Source organism: Melanaphis sacchari, unplaced genomic scaffold (genome assembly GCF_002803265.2).
Source record: "Melanaphis sacchari strain LSU unplaced genomic scaffold, SCAv2.0 Contig20_pilon_pilon, whole genome shotgun sequence".
NCBI classification, from domain to species: Eukaryota; Metazoa; Arthropoda; class Insecta; order Hemiptera; family Aphididae; genus Melanaphis; species Melanaphis sacchari.
Window position 1 is genome coordinate 1,217,365 of NW_020271042.1, and position 21,030 is coordinate 1,238,394.

The 21,030-nt window shown below is 24.0% G+C and overlaps 1 protein-coding gene across 1 annotated transcript in view; it reads left to right on the plus strand.

The window, feature by feature from the left end:
• Nucleotides 1-846: 846 nt before the first annotated feature.
• Nucleotides 847-21,030, plus strand: part of LOC112593716 — a 60,192-nt gene continuing 40,008 nt past the window's right edge. Inside the window, exon 1 of the mRNA XM_025338233.1 lies at nt 847-1,164. Within this exon, the coding sequence (XP_025194018.1) occupies nt 1,098-1,164 (67 nt within the window). The 5' untranslated portion in view covers nt 847-1,097. The remainder of the gene's footprint in view (nt 1,165-21,030) is intronic.

The following is a 21,030-nucleotide window of genomic DNA, read 5'->3' on the forward strand; positions in this document are numbered from 1 at the left end:
TCGTTTAAATTTAAACGCGTTTTATTTAATAAGCATACCATTAATCACAATATTTAACTCCGTCAATTTTTTATCATATATGTATTTATCGAAAATTTTTATACGTAGAATTCTATCATATATTCATATTTTGTATAAATCAACTAAACTCAAAGTCATTCTTACTAATTTTATTAAAATAAATAATATTATATTATAAAGATTGAAATTCAAAAGTTGTAATTATATAATATATATTATTCAATGTTGGAAATAATAATATTTTATAAGCAATTACAGAATTTATAATTATTATCGTTGATATGATTTATTAAATTTAATGGATCAAGTCAAGTTTCCTATGTTTTATGTAATCATATGTATCAAGAGCATCTTTAGGTTTATAAACTAGGACTTAATTTTTTATAACTAGTTTAATATTATGAAATAAATATTGTCTACCAATGAGTATAGTTGAGCTTTATACTTGTATTCGAATTTTGAGACTTTAAAATTCTACACTAAGACACTAAGTGAAAATATTACCAAAACGCGAACATAATATACATATATGTATAGCACGAAAAGGGTCTTAGCTTGCTCAAATGCGAAATACGCGTACCCTATAATAGCTACGTGCATCAGTGTAAGTATATATTGAAAAGGTTGCCTCAGCAATAATTGTACACCTTTGCCGGACAGAAAAGGGACGGGGAAACGTGGTATTTAGGTTTTAAACCGACGTGTATACGCGAGTCCCGGCGGCGGCCAAAATGTCAGATCGCGCGCACTCACGTCTCTGTAATGCACTAATGCGCACGATCGGTGTGGATTAGTTGACGGCGGCGGTGACGACGGCGACGGCGGCGGCGACGACCTATTGCGATTCTCACTGGTCGGGCAATATAACGTATCATACGAGTATTTACACGCGCAGCCCGCGAAGCGAGTATCAGACGCACACGTGATTGGTGACATTTTTAAAAAAAAACTTTTTTTTTTTTTAATGTTTCAAGTGTTCAAAATTAATTGGACGGATTTACGAGCATTCGTCTAATAATACAATTACAGACGTGGTGGGTTATTTTCGTCTATATTTCTACTGAAAATTTTGAACCATGATGATTAGAATCGTTCTATTCAATCTCATTGTACTTGGATTATCGTGCAGTCTCGCATTGGCGGGTAAGTCAGTTTTATTTTAAAGCCATAGTTGTTTCTATGCTAGGGTGAAAGGGTTTTTCGACTAGAGCCCCGGACTTTTCGTCCTAATACAGGTACATGCATACGATATTCACAAATTAACAAGTAATAACTTTCAATTGTGAATTTTTAGATGATTATTTAGATTTAGATACCAGTACTCTAATAACAATTATGGTTTTTCAACATTTGCAAAATTAGAGCCATTATTTTATTAGATTTTCAGATTTAATTTTGATTATACCATTGCCGCAATAATTGTAATATTAAGTCGACGTCGTATCCATATTTGTTGTCCATCTCAATCTTACTAATACGTAATACAGTACATTTTAAATTCAGAATAATCCATTTTAATCTGTTATAATATTAAAGTGAATTATTTATTATCAAGTTTTAAGGTAAAATTATTTATAAATTTATTAATAATAATAAAATTTACATGGCACTTTAAACTAAAGGTTTACAAAGATATTTTTTTATATCTTATTTTTAAAACGAGTATTGAGAATTTTAAAATATAAAAAAATGTGTTTTAATTTTAAAATGCTGATAACTTTCTTTAAAATTAAAATATATAAATGGTCTTATTCGAAAGGCCTAAATAATATTTTTTTTCTTTTAAATTTGACAATAAATTCAATAATATTATCACTATGTTATTTGGTATATGATTAAGTGAACTGTTTTTATGTCAATAAATACCCTATAAAAATTTAATTACCTTAATTTTCTATTATATTATATTTACTAGGTAATTAAACTTAAACAAATAATTACCAAATTTTAATTTTTAATTTGCATTACATTTAATTTTTTTTTTTTTTTTAATTAATCTACAATTTTAGACCACACAAATTTGTATCCACCATAGACCATGTAAGTTCTAAGGATGATCCTGTGCATACATCATATTATACTCGTAAAAATGATAAGTTTAAAATAAAACCTCAATAATCACGAGGTATTATATATGTACAGGAGGAATTGTCGTTGTATAAGTGATACATAGTGATATTATTAAACTATTACGAGAATCATAAATAGTGACATAAAAAATTAATATTATACCAACTACAGATAATAACTGAAGTTGTGTAAAGCACAAGATACAATATATTTTTAAAGATGTTGTTATATTTTACACATGTTACATATAGATCATATTATTATAATACTATATAATAATATTTATATTCTATTATAAAAAATAAATTGTTTAACGTATAAAATCCGAGAAAAAACAACGTAAGTAATAAAAAATGTAAAATAAAAATGTGTGATTTTATTTTTTATTACTAAAATTTAAATGAGGAAAATACTTTGAAATAACAAATAAAACTTGAAGTTACTGCATTTTGAAGGGTGTGTATATTCTTTATGGAAAAATAGAGCGTAGCTTTTTTATTTAAAAAAAAAATTATTTCATGATGAATTGACACATTTTAAAAGTTTCCCTATATATATATACAAGAATATAAGTAAGCCTAGCTAACTAACAGAGAGTGTAATCTATTGAAATTATATGATAAAATAATATAATAATATAATGTTGGGTATAAGCTATTTTCTTAGGGTTTATTTGTTAATGTTTTACAGATATAGACTTTTTTTTTAATCACATTTAATATGTATTAGCGCAATGACGCATCTAAAGTAGAATCTATGTAAAACCATTGATGAATATAGTGAAGAATTCTTATTTAATAACCAAAATATACAATTAATTTAATAGTTTAATATCATATTATATTGATGCGAAATTAGAACCTCGACCTCAAATAAGATAACTCTTTTATCTAGTAAGTGTTGCCGTTGGGTGATTACTTCTTCGTGTCAACCATACCAAACATTATTATCTTCAAATATGCTTATTGTAAAAAATTATTTATAGATTGTATTTACTAATGAATAAAAAGTTAAAATAAATATATTATAATAATAACTCATATTTCTAATTATTATATATTATTAAACCAAATAAATGTACTATTATTTGATGCAAACGTATTCAGTATTTTTGATTATAATAATTATATTAAGGAGTTATATCGCTGTTCATAAATAGATGACACAAATTTTAAAAACCTTTTATGTCGCATACTTGTTATAACTTCATTTTTTAACCATTGCATGACTAAAAATGTCTTTAACACCCTTGTGAATAGATCATTATGTACAGTTTACATAGTACACACACTACAATAATAAATCTTAATTAAATTAACGATATAAATTTGGTTTTAGATTATGATATTAACTCTGATTATGATTAAAGTAAGTTTTCTCATTTAAATGTATATACTAGATAATTGGGTTAGACAGGCGTCAAAAGGCCCAGTCTGTGATCTGATCAAAGTGCCCTTAGGCTATACTATAAATTGTGAGCTCCGCTCTCTACTTTTCATTTTTTATATTTAAATAAGATAATAATTAAGTAAAAGTTTAATATTTTATAATCATATATATACTAAATAATACATATTATGTTGTATAAAAGTGTATTTTAAAATTATTTATAAATAAAATGTAACATATAATAACTGTTTACGGTGTAATTGATACTATTGGACAGCTCTAATAAACATTAAAACAACAATTTCGAAAGTTCATAAAAACACTTTTTAATAATATCAATTAAACTTTCTTTATGAATTTCAAAATTTCTTCTAATATTCATCTAATCAGAAATCTAATAAAAATGTAGGTGCGGTTCTTTCAACCAAATAGAAATTCTGCATTCACATAAGATTCAAATGAATCGACCATAACCAAATTCAATACATTCCCTACACAATACGTGTGTATAGTGTATACACATAATGGATTCTTATTTTTTAAATGTGCTTGTAAACTATTGTATAGCCTTTTCATGTTGGCTGCTCTATCGAATAAGCAATCTATAATTTTAGAAATATCTAAAGTCAATTTATGAAATTCACTAGAAATTAAATCATACAAATCTTTTCCACTAGAGTCACAAACTATTATCGACTTTAAAAGCTTTTCATGGATTTCATTATTAAAAAAATATTTAACACTTATAACAGGTTGGTCTAAAATAGAAATATCTTGTGTAGGATCTACCATGATACTAAACTCTCCAACTTTTTTTATATCATTTATTGTTTTATTTTGTATTATTTGACTAATTAAAATAAGTCTAACTAAAATTAGTTTGTTTATAAAAGTTTTTGACAAAAAAGTAACCAATGAACTTCTTTCGAGACCATTAACTTGATTAGCATTTTTACTTAATTTAAAAATATGAATATGAAGTCTGGGGACCCAAACTATTCAAAGGGCCTAGTCCGCGATCGCCAGTCCTATAATCTAGCCCAGTCTTACTTTGTAAATAAGTATTAAATATTACTTTAGTTATTAGTGTTATTACCGACCAAAATATATTAAAGATATCAAGACATGGATAATTCAGGAGTACTCGTTCTTAAACTGGAAGCGTTCTGAACTCTCAATATCCACTTACAATAATTTAAGTCATAGATATTTTGACAACATAATGAAAAAAACTAAAAAAAAAAAATTTAATTTTTTATTGAAAATTTAAATTTAATTTTACATAATATATAGTATTAATACTATAACCAAGAACTACAAACTTATATTTCAAATATTCTAAATTAAAAGTGATTTTTAATATCATTTCAGTGTTTTTATTCTTCACTAAAACATGTATATTTTAACATTTACATTAATTAGCTTATCGTAATAATTCAAATAAACATAAAACATATTTTGAAAAATGATTGAGGTTTAAACACAGATTTTTAAATTACAACAAAAATGATTCAACATATTAAGTGTTAGTAAGAATTTTTGAAAAGGAAACTAATTAAATAGGTAGGTCGTCAACCGGTGAATTATTAGATTATTTAATATATCGTTTTTGTCTGTTTATGTGTTTGACTATAATCTCAGAACGAAAAATTTTGAGATAAAAACAATATTCATTTTTAAAAAAATTTTTACATTTGATTATTTAATGAGTAAACTTATTCGAAAAGCAATGGTTTTATAATACAAGACTTTAATATTTATTTTAATTTGTTCGAATTATCTCAATTTATATTTTTTTAATTTCTATAATTATTAAATGTCAGTACAATAAAATACATCTGGCAATCATTTTTAACTCAAAAAGGTACATTTGAAACTTGTTCGTTAAATCATACGCAATCTTTTTTTTTTTTTTTGTTACATTCAAAGTTTTAATTTTAAATAATCATATGTAAAATTAAATATTTATTATATAACTTTGTTAGCGAAACATGTTTTATATAGGTATTTGAGTTTTTTTTTCGAAAAGCTTTACAAAATAATTTATTATTTCAATATTTTATGTATATTTTCATTATACCGTATAAATCTGCGCATAAATGCATAATCATAATATAACTAGGTAGCTGCTATTATTATTCAATGTCTAACGTCACAATTTTGATAAGCTTTGATTTTTTACATATATATATATATATATATATATATATATATATATATAAAAATAAATATATAAGCTGATTATATAATATTTTAATATTTTAATTTTTTTTGGAAAATCTGATTTATATAATTTATAATTTGGTTTTGTTTAAAAAAATTAATTAATGTTTAAGTTATTTATTTAAATTTACGATGTTTAAAATAATTTTTAATCTTTGAATATTTTATGACAAAATATAATTATATGTACTTAAATATAGACGCATATTATACATAATAGCATAACATTTCCATGATTTTATTATAAATTTTTATAGAGCATTGCTTCATATTTTATTGCTAAATTATTTTAAAAAATTAACTTTTTAAGATCTGAAATCTGTGATTAACATTCAATATATTTTTGGATTATTTCAACTTTATATGGAAAATTTTAAACTTATTTAATACTCACAAAAATAATTTCAAAATGAAATTAACTAAGAAGTAACAAAATAAACACCGTTGTAAAATCAATATAACAAGTAGTTTTTTTTTTATTGAAATCTAAATATATGAAAAGCATTTATAAAAATAAAATCGAGAAAATATGATGATATCTATGTTCATGATTTATTATTTGATTAAATACATATTATTATAGTTTTTATACATGTTGAAAGTTAATACAAAATATTTTATATTATTGTAGTACGCATCTATATATTTTTTTGAGAAATGTTAAATATATTAATTTCATAATTTATTCAGCCTTTCTTCAACTTCTTTGTTTAGATATAAGCTACTTATTCAAATTATTTAAACCAAACTTCAAAATATATACTAGTGGTAAATTGTGTTAAAATATGTACGTTTTGGGTCTTGAAGTTATAATTAAGACTTAAAATTAAATTAAAAACATGCAGTAGGTAGTTTAGATTAAACATTTGTTTTAATTAGTTACTACAAGTTTCAACTATATCATAATTGTTTAGTTTTCAAACCATTCTTTTAAAATACATAAATTTAAAAAAATATATAAATGAACATAAAATAATGACTTACTTTTAGAACTTAAGGATTTTAAATTTTTAGATAAAATGTGGTTAAAATTAAGATAAGTCTAATTATATATTGCAATAGCTTTTCCCTATACTTATATAAATACGCGTTGGTATTTTTAAGTGATTAAATAATTCAAACATCAATATATAAAACAGCAATAATAAATTGTTTTAATATACATTATCTTACTTTTAATTACTTACATTATAAAACGAACACTACACTCTTCTATAATATAAATAAATAATAATTCTTGCGATTTTCAAAAAACAATTTATAAGTAACCATAATTCTTTATTGCGCAAATATGATCCCTGTGACATAACAAAGAATGCAATTTATAAACAAAAAAAAATATGATTTATCAAAATGTTCTAAGTTAAAAAAATCTGTCGTATCAGATCTCTCATCGAGACTTTTTCAATTTACGCAAATAGGATATCGACAAGTCAATGCGTATACATAAAATACTAGAGTTAGTTAATGTATTTACAAACTGTAAATAAGGCAATTTTTCAAACCAATGATTTGAACCTTTGAATATAATTTAACACTTATTTTTAAAACATTTAATAATTTAAACTGAATTATTATTATTATTATTATTATTATTATTATTATTATAAATGATATAAATCGTGTTATATTTTATAAATATGTATATTGTATAATATAAAAACAAAACGAAACCATTATTTCGTGACAACGACAATATTATAACCAATATTTACAATAAATTTTAAAATTTGTAATAGCTTTTACGATAATACAAGTTTGATATGCCTAAATAATTATATACCAAAGAAAAATATCAGCTAAGAAAACTTTTAAATTTTAAACAGTTGCTTAAAAATTAAAAATATAAATTTTAATAAAACTTTTTGGAAAATATTATTAATTCCAAATGTTATCTTCAAATCAAAAATGTAAATTATTCTCTAATACCTACATTCCATCATCTAATATCAAATTTCTATACGTATCCGTTACCTATAAGTTAAATTGATTGAAATTTCTTATTGTTGAAAACTTTCTGTATAATATGAGTACAATAAATGTTTTATTTACTAAAATATAACATTGATTTCTCTTTGTAAATTTTTAATATTGAAGTTTAGAAAGTTTGGTGTAATTAAATTTAATCGTGATTTCCCAATAAGTTACTTCTAAAACAAAACATGTTACAGAATTATTAAAATGGATTTTTCATTAAGTATGTATTACCTTTATAATAGTTATTATTATTTATTACCATACAGCGCTTTTAAAATATGCGAATTAGTATATTTTGATGTAATTTCATTTGACGACAAAGTATATGGTTTATTAACCATTTAAAAAACACAATTTGTATAAAAATGAAATTAATCTCCCAAAAAAAAACTTTATAAGAGAAACTTTAATAATACACATTTATATCGTTTTTGAATAATTTCTTCGTAAAATTTTAGAATTTGCATTTTAAATTTTACTTCAAAGCATATTATGCAAAATAAAACTACTACCTATAATATACCAATCTAAAAACTATTTCATATAATTTTTAATTTAATATCGAGGAATGTGTCCGTACTTGCATAAAAGTGTTTTAAATATTTATGAAGATAGATACTAAAGATTTCAAACACAAACTTAAGAATACATTAACTCTTTTATAATGTCTATGTTCTAGTTACTATACCTAATCTTGACTTTTATTTATTATTACAATAATAGTTAAAATTGTTGAAGAAGAAAAAACACTAAGTATTTTTAAACAACTGATTGTTTTTTCTTTGATAACTATTGATTTTTAAAACATTATTGGTTACATTATTAAAAATTAAATGAACAGGCGATTTAAAAATATATAGATAATATATTTTTGAAGAATCAAACTTCAATATTAAATTCGTAAACCAACCGAAATACAATAACTGCAATATTACACCAGGGGACAATATACTATAAACGAATATATTGTAAGAGGTTTTTTAAACCAATCGATTTAGTAATATTTCAGATTTTTTAACATTAAAACTGATATTAACAAGACGTTCATGTTTTTTTTCACAGAAAAATCAAATTGGATATTACAAAAAATAAGCCTTATAGAACTTAATATAAATACCGTATTTTTAAACGAGTCGAATGATAACTTTATATCTATGAGACACACAGATTTCTGTACAACATATATTGAAACTCTTTGCTGTACATTATATCCATTGTGTTCATCTGTGTGTACCTGCAGTTCATTTCCGTAGTAACATAGGTTAGATATAAATATTGATAAATATTTGACTGAAAGATTTGTTAATTAATAAATAAAATCAATTAATATTTTAGATATGATTATTAAAGTTTTTTTTTTTTTTTTTATTGATCTATGATCTATGTACTTCGATAATCTATATTTTTTTCACAATATATACCAACATATTATGTTTTTAAACCAAGAAATTTAACACTTGTTTTACTTATAAAAATAAAATTAACAAAATATTTAACAAAAATAATATATAATATTATATCATGCAAAAAAATAATTAGAAATAGTTGTGTGTTTATATGTTCTATGTTATTCTGATTAAGTTTTGTAACAATTTAACATATTCATTTTAAGATACTTCTTTTTTTTTTTAATTTTGACTGCAAAGATGTAAAGTAAATAGTTCTAATACGTAATTTTGTGTGTTCTGTATAGTGCATACATATTTTGTAGTCTGTTCGAAAAACCTTCTTTTGATAAATAAAACGACCCAAACATTGCAAATAGCAAATTAAATAATTGTAGACAATTGTCTATGTGATTATAAAATTGACATTATGACATAGCTTTTATAAGTGTTAAATTGAAATTGCTTTAATAAAAAAAATTATTGTAAATTAATAATTTATTGTTTTATTTTCCTAACGATATTCAATAATACTACTCTAAACAACTAAGAAACTGAAATATTCCATTAAATACCTCTAATTATATATTAACCGTGTTAAAACTATTGTTTATAAGCACCGTATAATATATAGTGTGACATCTATAATATAATATAATATAAGCTTAAATCCTAATCATGAAACGAAATAACCACCTTCCATAAGCAGTTGTTAACATTACAAATTATATACAATATTTTAATACGGTCTCTAACATCAAACTTTTTAATGTGAAATCTAATTTCAATAGACACAATTCTAAATATTATATAATAAAACGTAACTTATATATTATTATAAATACGGGCTATATAATTAAATATACGTTAATTATTATTCAAAATTAATTCAAGTAATATTTATACAGTTGTATTTAATGGGAATTAAGGTGAGGTTCTATAATCAGAATTTATCAAGTTTATGTTTTATACTTTTAAATTTTATTATACATACTTAGATTAATTGAGGAGCAAGAGAATTAATTTTAACCAAAATTATTCGTGCTTCCCAGAAATTCATGTTTCTTCTACTTGACTAGAAAAAATAAATAAATTCTATAATTTAGAAATAAAATTTAAAACACGTTAATAACAATTTGGATAATAATTCACTAGCTTTTCGTAAAACTATTGAAGTATTGAAAAATCATGTAATCCTCCTAATCTACTCGTATGTATTAATATATCGTATACGCATTAACGTATTAAAAAATTATTATAATGTTGATATTAAAACCTAAAATTATCTTCCGCCATTGTTATATCTCTTTTGATTTTTTTACAAGGATCCTATTGTACTGTGAAATATTTTGAATTTTATTAAATTATTTTACTTTTTATCTAATTTTATATTAAAATATGAAAGTGTAAATTATTATTGTAATCAAGATATACTGAAAATGTGTAAAACCACTTTAGTTTAAAATAAATTTGATAAGTGTTAGCAAATTTGTTGTTATTATTACTATCAATAATATTATATTAATTAGAATCATATTATAATTAATTAAATACTATAACTATGATAAACATTGAACTTTACTAACGAACTGAGTAAAATTACTCAGAGGTTCGTTTGAAGCATGCTATACAGTAATAAAACAATTTAATATTATTAACTAACAAGTAATAACACATACGTCATCCGAATACTTAACCGAAATCCTTTATTAGTCCGAGGGACACACTCAAAACAAAGACCAGTCCAAATTGTAAATAGTACCCATCTACCGTCATTAGTTTATTTGAGTTTAAAAACGAACAACTTAATATATTTTTATCTTAAGTTGCCAAATGTCAATAACGAGATAATACAAAGTAAACGATAATGACAATTAATAATTAACAATTGTTCAAAGTTTATTGTTAAATATTCGTAGCATGTAATGACAAATTAGCAATGAACAGTATTTACAAAATAGTTGAGTGATTTAGTCCTTAAATCTACTGTTTAAGGAACGATGGTATATAGTCCGTATATTTTAATCGTACATACCTACAACTTTAGATGAATAGATAAGTTTTACAGGAATTATTTTTTCAAATTCCATTAAATGTGAACATACAAAATAACTTAAAACGTACTTTATGTCATGTATAACTCTTTAAAAAAAAACTTATTCATCGATTTTTATGTCAACGTTTGTGTTATTTAACATCCTTTACAAACATTTATTTTAAATTTCTTGGCTGCGAATTTTTTATACAACAATCATTATTGATCGTAAAACATACCTACAAAAATAATTTAATGGCTTTGCAATTTCTAAAAGAAATTTAATTGTTATTATTAACTCATATGAAAATTTTGCAGATAGATAGTTTGTTATTTTAGCTTTTTTAATCACATGCGATACATTATTTCATACATTTTACGAAAAAAAAATTTTTTTCCAGTTTGATAACATATTTTTACATTTTTTTGTTTTCATATTACATATAAATTAATAATTATAAAATAAGTATAATTGATTAAGTTTTGATTGTTTATTATGAAAGTAATAAATACATGACTTTTTAAATTCTATTTAATAATTGTATTATTATATGTATCAAAATAATTAAACACGTTATACCCAATAAATAGGTAAGTAAATATTGTTAAATAAAAACGCTTTTTTTTTAAATTAACTAAATGCTTAAATATTTAATTTTATAAAGTTCGTCTTTTGACGCAGTTTTGTTGTAGGAATGAAATATATTATGCAAGAATAAATTTTTCATATTTTAATAGTTTACATCTGCAGTGATAGATTTTAAGTCAAATGCTTATTTTAAATAAAAGGTGCTAATATCAAAGCCCTTTTGGTCAATTTCGAAAAAATTAGCATTCTGAAATACATACAATTTGTTATACAACAAAATAATAGTAACTAATAATGGATCACATTTTATTACAGCAGAGAAGAATTACGCAAATCATGTTGAAAATAAAAATGTACAGTAACTATGGTAACAGATTTGCTAGGTTGCTACCATCATGTATGCTAGTTAAAAACACGCGTATACAAAATTAAACAATGCTTTTATATCTTTTGTCATCCCGAACATCTAAATGATTGCAGATTTCCACTTGGTAAACAAGTACTGATGCTAGTGAACATAGACAATATGCAACAAAAATAAAATGAAATAAATTTTAAAAGAAAAAAAAACAACTGTAGATAAGTAATGCTTACCATTGATTAATGATTTGTTAATTTTTATTAAAAAAATGTTTCTACAACTACACATTTTAATTTCAATAGTCACTCAAATGATTTCAATTACTTCAATTAAATATATATCATGCTTAATAATATTAATTTTAATATAGGTACTTAAAAAGTATATAAATCATAATTATGTATACTATGGTTCACAAAATAAATCGTAACTATACAATTATTAATAATAGTATGTTCTATGTTAGGTATTAATCCTTAAAAACGTGCTCAAGTTAATTTTTCCTTCAATTTTCATGCAGTTTAACCTAACTCATATAATTTATTTATCTACATTAATCAATCGACATAGTTGCATAGCAAAACTTTACATATTCATTGACACATTTAAACTAATAAAAATAGGGTAATAATACAAATAAAACAAATTGGAAGATTAGAAGAAAAAAATTATATGAAATAATTAAATTCTATGTTTTAAAAATAACAATGTCTTACCTTTAAAAACTGGCGAAGTAAAACAAAACATCCAAGACTGTAGAAATTTTATTGGCATTTAAAAGAGCTTTTAAGAAAAATGAATTATTGCCACAATTTGATTTTAATTTAGGAATATTATAATAAATATATATGTATAACTTCAATGTGTAAGTATAAAATCTAAAATAATGGCCATGAAACTTAAAAACTTTTACAAGATGCATTGATCGAATTTATTGGATTCAGAGTTTATTTTAATAGAATTTAACACTTAAAAATTAAATACTATTTTAAAGTTTAAGATCATAATAATATTGCATTACCTTTATTAGTTATATAGTTTTTTTTTAATTAATACTTTAATCAAATATCATTAATCTTTTTAATTAATATATAATATACTTATTTAATATTAATAAATTTATTAAGAACTAATAAAACCATTTACTTAAACAAGTCCAAAAGTTATGGAAATATAAGTATAATACTGAAGTAAGTAATAGAAATCGTACATAATATTAATATTATTATACTATATAATAAATAATCGCAGGATTGATTCATATACATTCACAATGTTTAGGCATACTAAAATAAAACTTAGAGCATCTTCAACGATTATCTCTAAGTCTTTAGAAATAATGTTATTTCTAATTTTATTACAATCAAAGTCCGATTATCATAATTTTCCAAATGATTGTTTGATCATTTTTACTTAAGAATACACTTGATAATAATAACATCTTCAAAGTTTGTCATCTAGATGAAGTTTTATACATTTAAAAGTTGTTGCGTAAAAAACTTTCTACATATTATACATCTAAAAACGTATTATCTACATGCGTAACAGAAGTATATTTCTTTTTTATCATACCAACGTATGGAACATTTTTACTTTGTTCAAAACATACAACGAGGACGAAAACGTATTAATAGATACACCAACGCGAAACACCTGCAGCATTACAATGATACAATACACAATAATACAAAGACATATATTAGATATGGTAATGTTATCTTCACAGCTTATTCTTATATTTGCTATACAATAACGGTAATTTCCGCAATAGATATGCCTCTAGAAAATATCCTGTCAGTGGCATGGCATCATATTAGTATATTTGACAAATCTCTTGATAAAATTGGCAGAAATCTTGTGATAACTTTCTTCTGGTCCACTGAAATCTTCTACACTTCCAATAAAATTACCTCCACTTTCAGGGACATCACACATAATTTGCAATGCCTTCATCACTCTATCTTTTTCACCATGTCCAGTCTATTTACAGCCTTTACTTCTACTGTTCACCACTGCTATAAATCATCACTTCTTCAGTTCTGTGTATTCACGGAGAACCAAATAGTTTCAAAATAGTAGTTGTGTGTTACCTGTTCAATAATCTCTTAACTATTACCTGGATACCGTCATTGACTTGATTACAACGTGAAAACTATATGAAAAATACAGTCGAGAACATTTTTCCAAAAGAAAAAGTATAAAATAAGTTTATGTATTTTATTTAAAATAATAGTGCTTACACAAACATCTAAATATTATTTTACACATTATATACAAAATATATATATATATTTAAAAAAATATTTCTTTCAGAAACCATTCATGGATTAAAAATTACAAAACTGGGTTTTTTAAGAAGAAAAATTTAGTTTCAATCTAAACTCATTTATTTTTCTTGAAAATTGAGAGATAAATAATTGCTTAAAATGTATTACTAGTCATATAATATTATAATATGTTCAATGTATGAGTCTAATGACAATACTCCTATATATGCCTAAATCTGGAGCACGACTTTCTAACATCCTGAATATTTTCTACACATCATCTATTCATATTTACTTTATTACATACTTTCATATATAATTCATAATCTGCAATAGAATACTCAATATAAAAAATATTGTACTATATTAATAGTTATAATTACTTAAGAAAGAAATTTGATAATTTAATATTTTAAATACAAATATGAAAATTTAAAATAATCGAAATTCCAGCAGTTTTATACACTGTTTACGTATAAATATAAAAAATAATTCTGATTCTTATAAATAATGTATAAAATCATTTGGTATACCAACTAACATGAATAATATGTACGTACAAGTAATTCAAATATTTTTGTTCAAATTAAACAGCAATATGGTGTTGGACATTTCACCTATGTACATATTTTTATAACAAAAAAATTATATTTCAACTATGTGTACAATGTACATATTATATTTATTTAAATAAAATCAATTGAACAAAAAACATTAAAAACAAATATATAATTTTATCGGTGTCAATATTTTAATGGTATACAATATAGAAATATAGTTAGGTACATTATATTATATTGATACGAAAAGTTAATCACAAAAACATAAACAAATATAAAAATTACATATTTTTAACTGAAGTCTTACGTGTCGATTATTATCTCTCATTGTGCATTTTCAATTAACACTAAGAACTTTTCCTTGAAGTCTTTGACAACAGCATTAATTGTTTAATAAACATTTTAGGCCGCATGAGTTCAAAAAAAATGAAAACTTTGATCACTTTTTTTAACAACGTGCCAAGTTAACAATAATAATTATCACATTTTATAAGCGCAATATATACTTAACTTTAAGCAATTGCTATTAATTTTTCCAAACCAACGATGACAATGAGACAGAAGAATGAAACGAAACACCCAAACAAACCAATAGGTACCTACTTACAATAATATAAGCACAGAGTTTGACCGGAAAAGTCTTCACCCTGAACATTGATAGCTTTTATATGATAATGGGATATAAAAATCGGACGCATAAGTTCAAAAGCCATATAATATAATAATATATTATAATATACATTTTACGTACATCTGAGTTAAAGTCCAAAAACATATACATGTACGTAAAACCCGAGAAATTATTCTCGCTGTTATCATATAAACAATGATCGCTATAATATAACCATAAACCTATAACAATAATAATAATAATTGGCTTGTCAATATACGGCCGACGATATAAATGGTGCAATTATTTATATATATACAAATAATATTACATCTTATATAATATGTCATATATATATAATATATATATTATATATATACAACTGCGGACCGATGTTTTAGACGTGTGCAAACTCTGTTTGATGACAAACAAATAAGGATCAGCAACGTGCTATTCTTTTACACGGCTTGGTCGTTTCAGCCATAAATAATGTAAATTTTATACAAATATGAAAGATCAAATGCCATACGTCTATTGTATATATAGTATAATACAATGTACATATGTATATTATGCACTAGGTAAATTTTGTTTTAACGTCGTGAACCAAATATTTTCTCTGTTGATTTTAGTATTCATTAAAAACATTTAATAATTTTAATATTTTGAGTTTTTCTACTTCTTTAATAACAACATTACATTAATTTTAAAGTCATTAACCCAAACACATAATTTTTCATAAAAATATTAGCGCATTTTATTTATAGATATATAGTATCGATCCAATTGGTCATTTAATCAGTTTAGATGTTTTCATTTTTTTTTTTTTTTTTACATTATTATTTAAGTATACACAATGAATACTATGTGATGACAAAATAAAATAACAAAAAAAATTATTGAATATTTAAAATAAGAAACCACCCATTAGTGATACTTGACTGGGAGTTGTTTGATTATCTATCTCTTATATATATATATAGCATAAATATTTTAAATTTTTTAATATTATTAGATAATTTCCTAACAAACCACGATATCAATTTCAAATGCCGTCTGTGGTTACCAAATAATAATGTAAAGGTGGATAGGTTTTTTATCAGTGGATTTTGATATGTTTGAAGACGGGATTGAAAGATTTATAGAAACGTTCAACTTTTTCAGTCACAGTTTTTATTGAGAGGTCATTACGTAGAATATAATTAGATACATAGGGTGGGGCATTGTTATCTTCCAAAGGATAATAATCTGGAATAGTTGGATTATGTTGGTGTCAGAAACTTTTGCAGTACTCGTAGTTGAAAACCATAGGTCCAAAGTGATTTAAAATAAGTTTTAAACATAAAAATTTAAACTTTTATATGATATGTTTATTGTTTGAAAGTGATGTTTGTAACAGAGACGTGCGTTTAAGGTAAGTCTTTTGATACGAATATGACTATTCCAAGTGAAGCGCTTATCTAAGTTATGTCCTAGATATCTAGCTGTGTAAAATAAAATAATATGGATATTATTTAGATAGACATTAGGACAAATGGAGGGGCATAAAGTGAAAGTTATTTATATAAAACAGATTTATTAGAATTAGACTTCATGCGCCATTTTTTTACCACTAAGGCTTTAAATTAAGATGAGTTAGGAGATAGAAAATTTTTTTTCAATTAATTTGATGATTGATTTTGGAAGATAGGCTTGTCTGAGATATAGATATTAAAAAAAAAAAAAATAGGGAAAAAGAATTCTACCTAAAATACTCCAGCAAAAATTTTCTCAATTTTTGATATTGAGGATTCAAATTGGATTTGAAAATGACGATCTTTTAAACAAGATTTAAATAATAAAAATAAATAGAAAGAGTCGATTTTTTCAATTTTGAAAAGTAAACCTTCACACCAAACTTTATCGAATGCCTAGCTAATGTCAAGAAAGGAACAAGTACAATAATACTTTTTTCTATCGAAAATGAGATTGCGTCAACTAACCTATGCACCTGGTGTATTGTACTATGCGTTCATCGAAAATTAAATTACGAGTCTGGTAAAATCTTGTTCATAGAGATGTAAGGTAAAATTCTTTTAAGTATTAGTCTTTCTAATAATTTAGCTAGAAAAGGTAAAAGGTTTATTGGCCTGCCGAGGAAAGCAGTCAAATGGTTCATCTGGTTTAGGAATAAAATCTAGGCTTGAAAATTTCCATAGAAGTGGAAAATATGTGAGCTATAAGATTGCATTAACTAAATAAAAAATAGGATAGCTTTTTTTTGGGAGATATTTAGCGACTTCTGAGGTATGAATCTGAATGATTTCTCTAACTGACCTTTGTCCAATCGACACCCATATTATTGTACATATTATTATGATATACGAGTGTAGAACTTGAATCTGAAGGTTCATCATAGTATTGTTTACGGAGTTTATAATCAAACAAACTGCCTGTATAATGTTATCAGTTTTAAATTTATTTACACTATGTTTACTTTTCACTTTTGCCGATGTCAAAGTGTTGGAAAACTACGGAATGTTATCTAATCGGCAAAGGTCACGTACCGATGCTCGTTGCAACGATAGCACGACGGTTATTGAGTAAACGATTTAGTTAATTTATTTTACGCAAAATGATTTACATTTGAAAGAAAAATAACGCACTTAGGCGCACCTCCAGTTTTGTAATTTTTATAATTAAATAAGGTAGACGATTGTAATTTTGTATGTACTAATTACGATGTATTCGGATACGAAAGAGGACGGGGTCGCAGTAATTAAGCGGAGCGAAATAATTATGTGTGCGACGAGCAATGTGCAATCCGCAAGATATTTTCATTTGAAATGTAATTAATTTACTTACCAACACTTAACTATAAAAAAATCAATATCCGAATTCTTAAAAGTTTTTAGAATATCATGATTTCAATAATTATAATAACTAATAACAAATAAAATGAATAATATGTAATACATTAATTTTAAGTAGACACGAATATATCCTATTTGATTTTTGTTAAAAATTATAAAACATATATTTTACTTTTAGTACAATACATTATGTATTGCAATATCATTACTCATTGTAACAATTTATTTTTCGGCATATGGCACTGAATAACCTTACTACCGCATGGGAAAAATATATTTTAGTCACGCAATTGACAAATCGTTTCATTTCCCTGAATAGGTACATTTTATGCATTATTTAAAAATTATTAACTGTAGAATTTTTGCTATCAATATTTTATACTAATATTATCTTATTTACGAATTATGTGTGTAATGTGTATACTACATAGAATTTGAAAATCTAATTAAATATTGATAAAATAGTAGTATGATGTAACATTAAATTTATACATAAAATACTATTTTAATTTCCCTACATTTTAATTTTTATAATAACAATCTGAATCGCAATTAATGTCTTTGGAAACTAATAATTAGACACCCAAACATAACGTTCAACTAATAGACATCAACTTAGTTCTGTAAATTGAGGTACACTTGTGTCAAAATACACCAGGCATACCTATTTAATATAATCTAATTAATGTTATTTGCATTAAATAAAATAAATTCAAAATCAATATCCATAGATATCTTATCTAACACAACTAAAATACTGTGTAATATTCAAAATTCAGTTCTTAAATATATTTTATTAATATTGAAATTTGTAAATTGCCAAGAAAATAAAGAATAATACCTTTTTATATAATTTATTGAACTATTAATTTTCCACGTTTATTGTTGATTCTTACAGAAACAAAATTTCTCCTAATTAGTGTAAAAATAGATAACAGTAGTTTTAGAAAAATACTGTTAATATTTTTTTTTAAATAATATGTATGTGAGTATAAGATCAGTAATTTATTATAGAATCAAATTTTAGAGTTACAACTAATTTTATTTATTCAAAATTATATCATTATATCAAATAATGAATAAACTGACTATTATTTAATACAATGATATAATTACGTTTTAAAATTTTAAAATGTCTATTCCCCCAACAAGACAATGTTAAATACCTAGGTATCCATCTTGACAAAAAACTCAATTGGATAACCATATTAAAATTAAACGTAAATCTTTAAATTTACGTCTCCATTCTCTTAGAAATCTATTACGCTCCAAACTTCCACTTAAAACCAAAATTCTAATATATAAACAAGTTATAAGACTAGCTATGACTTATGGCATCCAAATTTGGGGATCAGCTAAAAATAAAATATTAATATACTCCAGTCCTTCCAATCTATAAATTTACGCATCATCACAGGTGCTCCTTGGTTCGTCAGCAATCAGTCCCTTCATAATGATCTGAAAATCCCAACTTTTCCTGAATTAGCCTCTCAATCTTACAAAAAACTACACACAGCCACAATTAACCATCAAAATCCACTTATCTCCAATCTCCGTTCTAACTAACCCAATCAATCCACTACGTCGATTAAAACGTTACTGGCCTAGAAATCTATTAAACATTTAATTAAACTAACCAATTGATGAGTAATGAAAATTGAAGTGGTGTTACCGGACGCCTCCTTCTATCAAGTCTACATGTCTTTTGTTTTGCCCTTCATAATTTTCTTATTGTATAATAATGTGTACAGATTGTAAATATTCTTTTAATAAATAAAAAAAAAAAATGTCTATTTATCAAATAGTTGTATTTAAGTTAATCTTATTGTAATAGAAATTCTGCATCTAAAATTTATTTTTATTTAGAACATCTAAAAAAATCATTAAGCTAAATGCACATACCTAATATATATTAGATATATTAATTTTAAATTGTTATACAGTGCATTTTGAGTTCTATCTTCGCTTTAATATGGTGCACTCAAAAATATGGAGTGAAAGATGCAGTTGATGTGTATTAACATATAACAGCACTTAAAGGCTTCGTTTTCTCTAGTCTATATGTACTGTACACACTGCACCACCAACATTTTTCGGTGTTCCATTATCTTAAGATATATATAGCTATAATATGACTAACTCTGCATAGTGTGGCTTTGAAAATAATTTTCTATACTCTGAATTTTTGGTATGCAAATTACAGGAAATAAATCACTACAAACAAATCTCGCAATCAAAAGCACGTAATTCAAATGTTTATGTATATACGCTACATCAAAACGACTAAAATGTATTTGACATTCGTGTGCTTTTCATTATTTAAGCGTAGCTTAATATACCTATATACGTTATGCTTCACTACATAGTATAGGAAGTATATAAAGAAGCTAATTAATTTTAGAATTTCGTTAACAGACCATTTTTGGTGTGACTGTATGATATAAGTACTTGTATAAATTATATTTTATAATATCATAACGTAAAATATCATATCTATTTAATATAAAAGCGTAAGTGTCGTACTTTCGTTGTATATTATCATGTATAGCACCGTGTAAAAATTAATATAATATACATACCGCTACAGACGAGATATTATAAATGTCCAGTAAACGGTTATAATTGGATTGCGTTAGAAAAATATAGGATAAAGAAAATTATTTTATCGTCGAGCTTTATTAAGTTAAATTT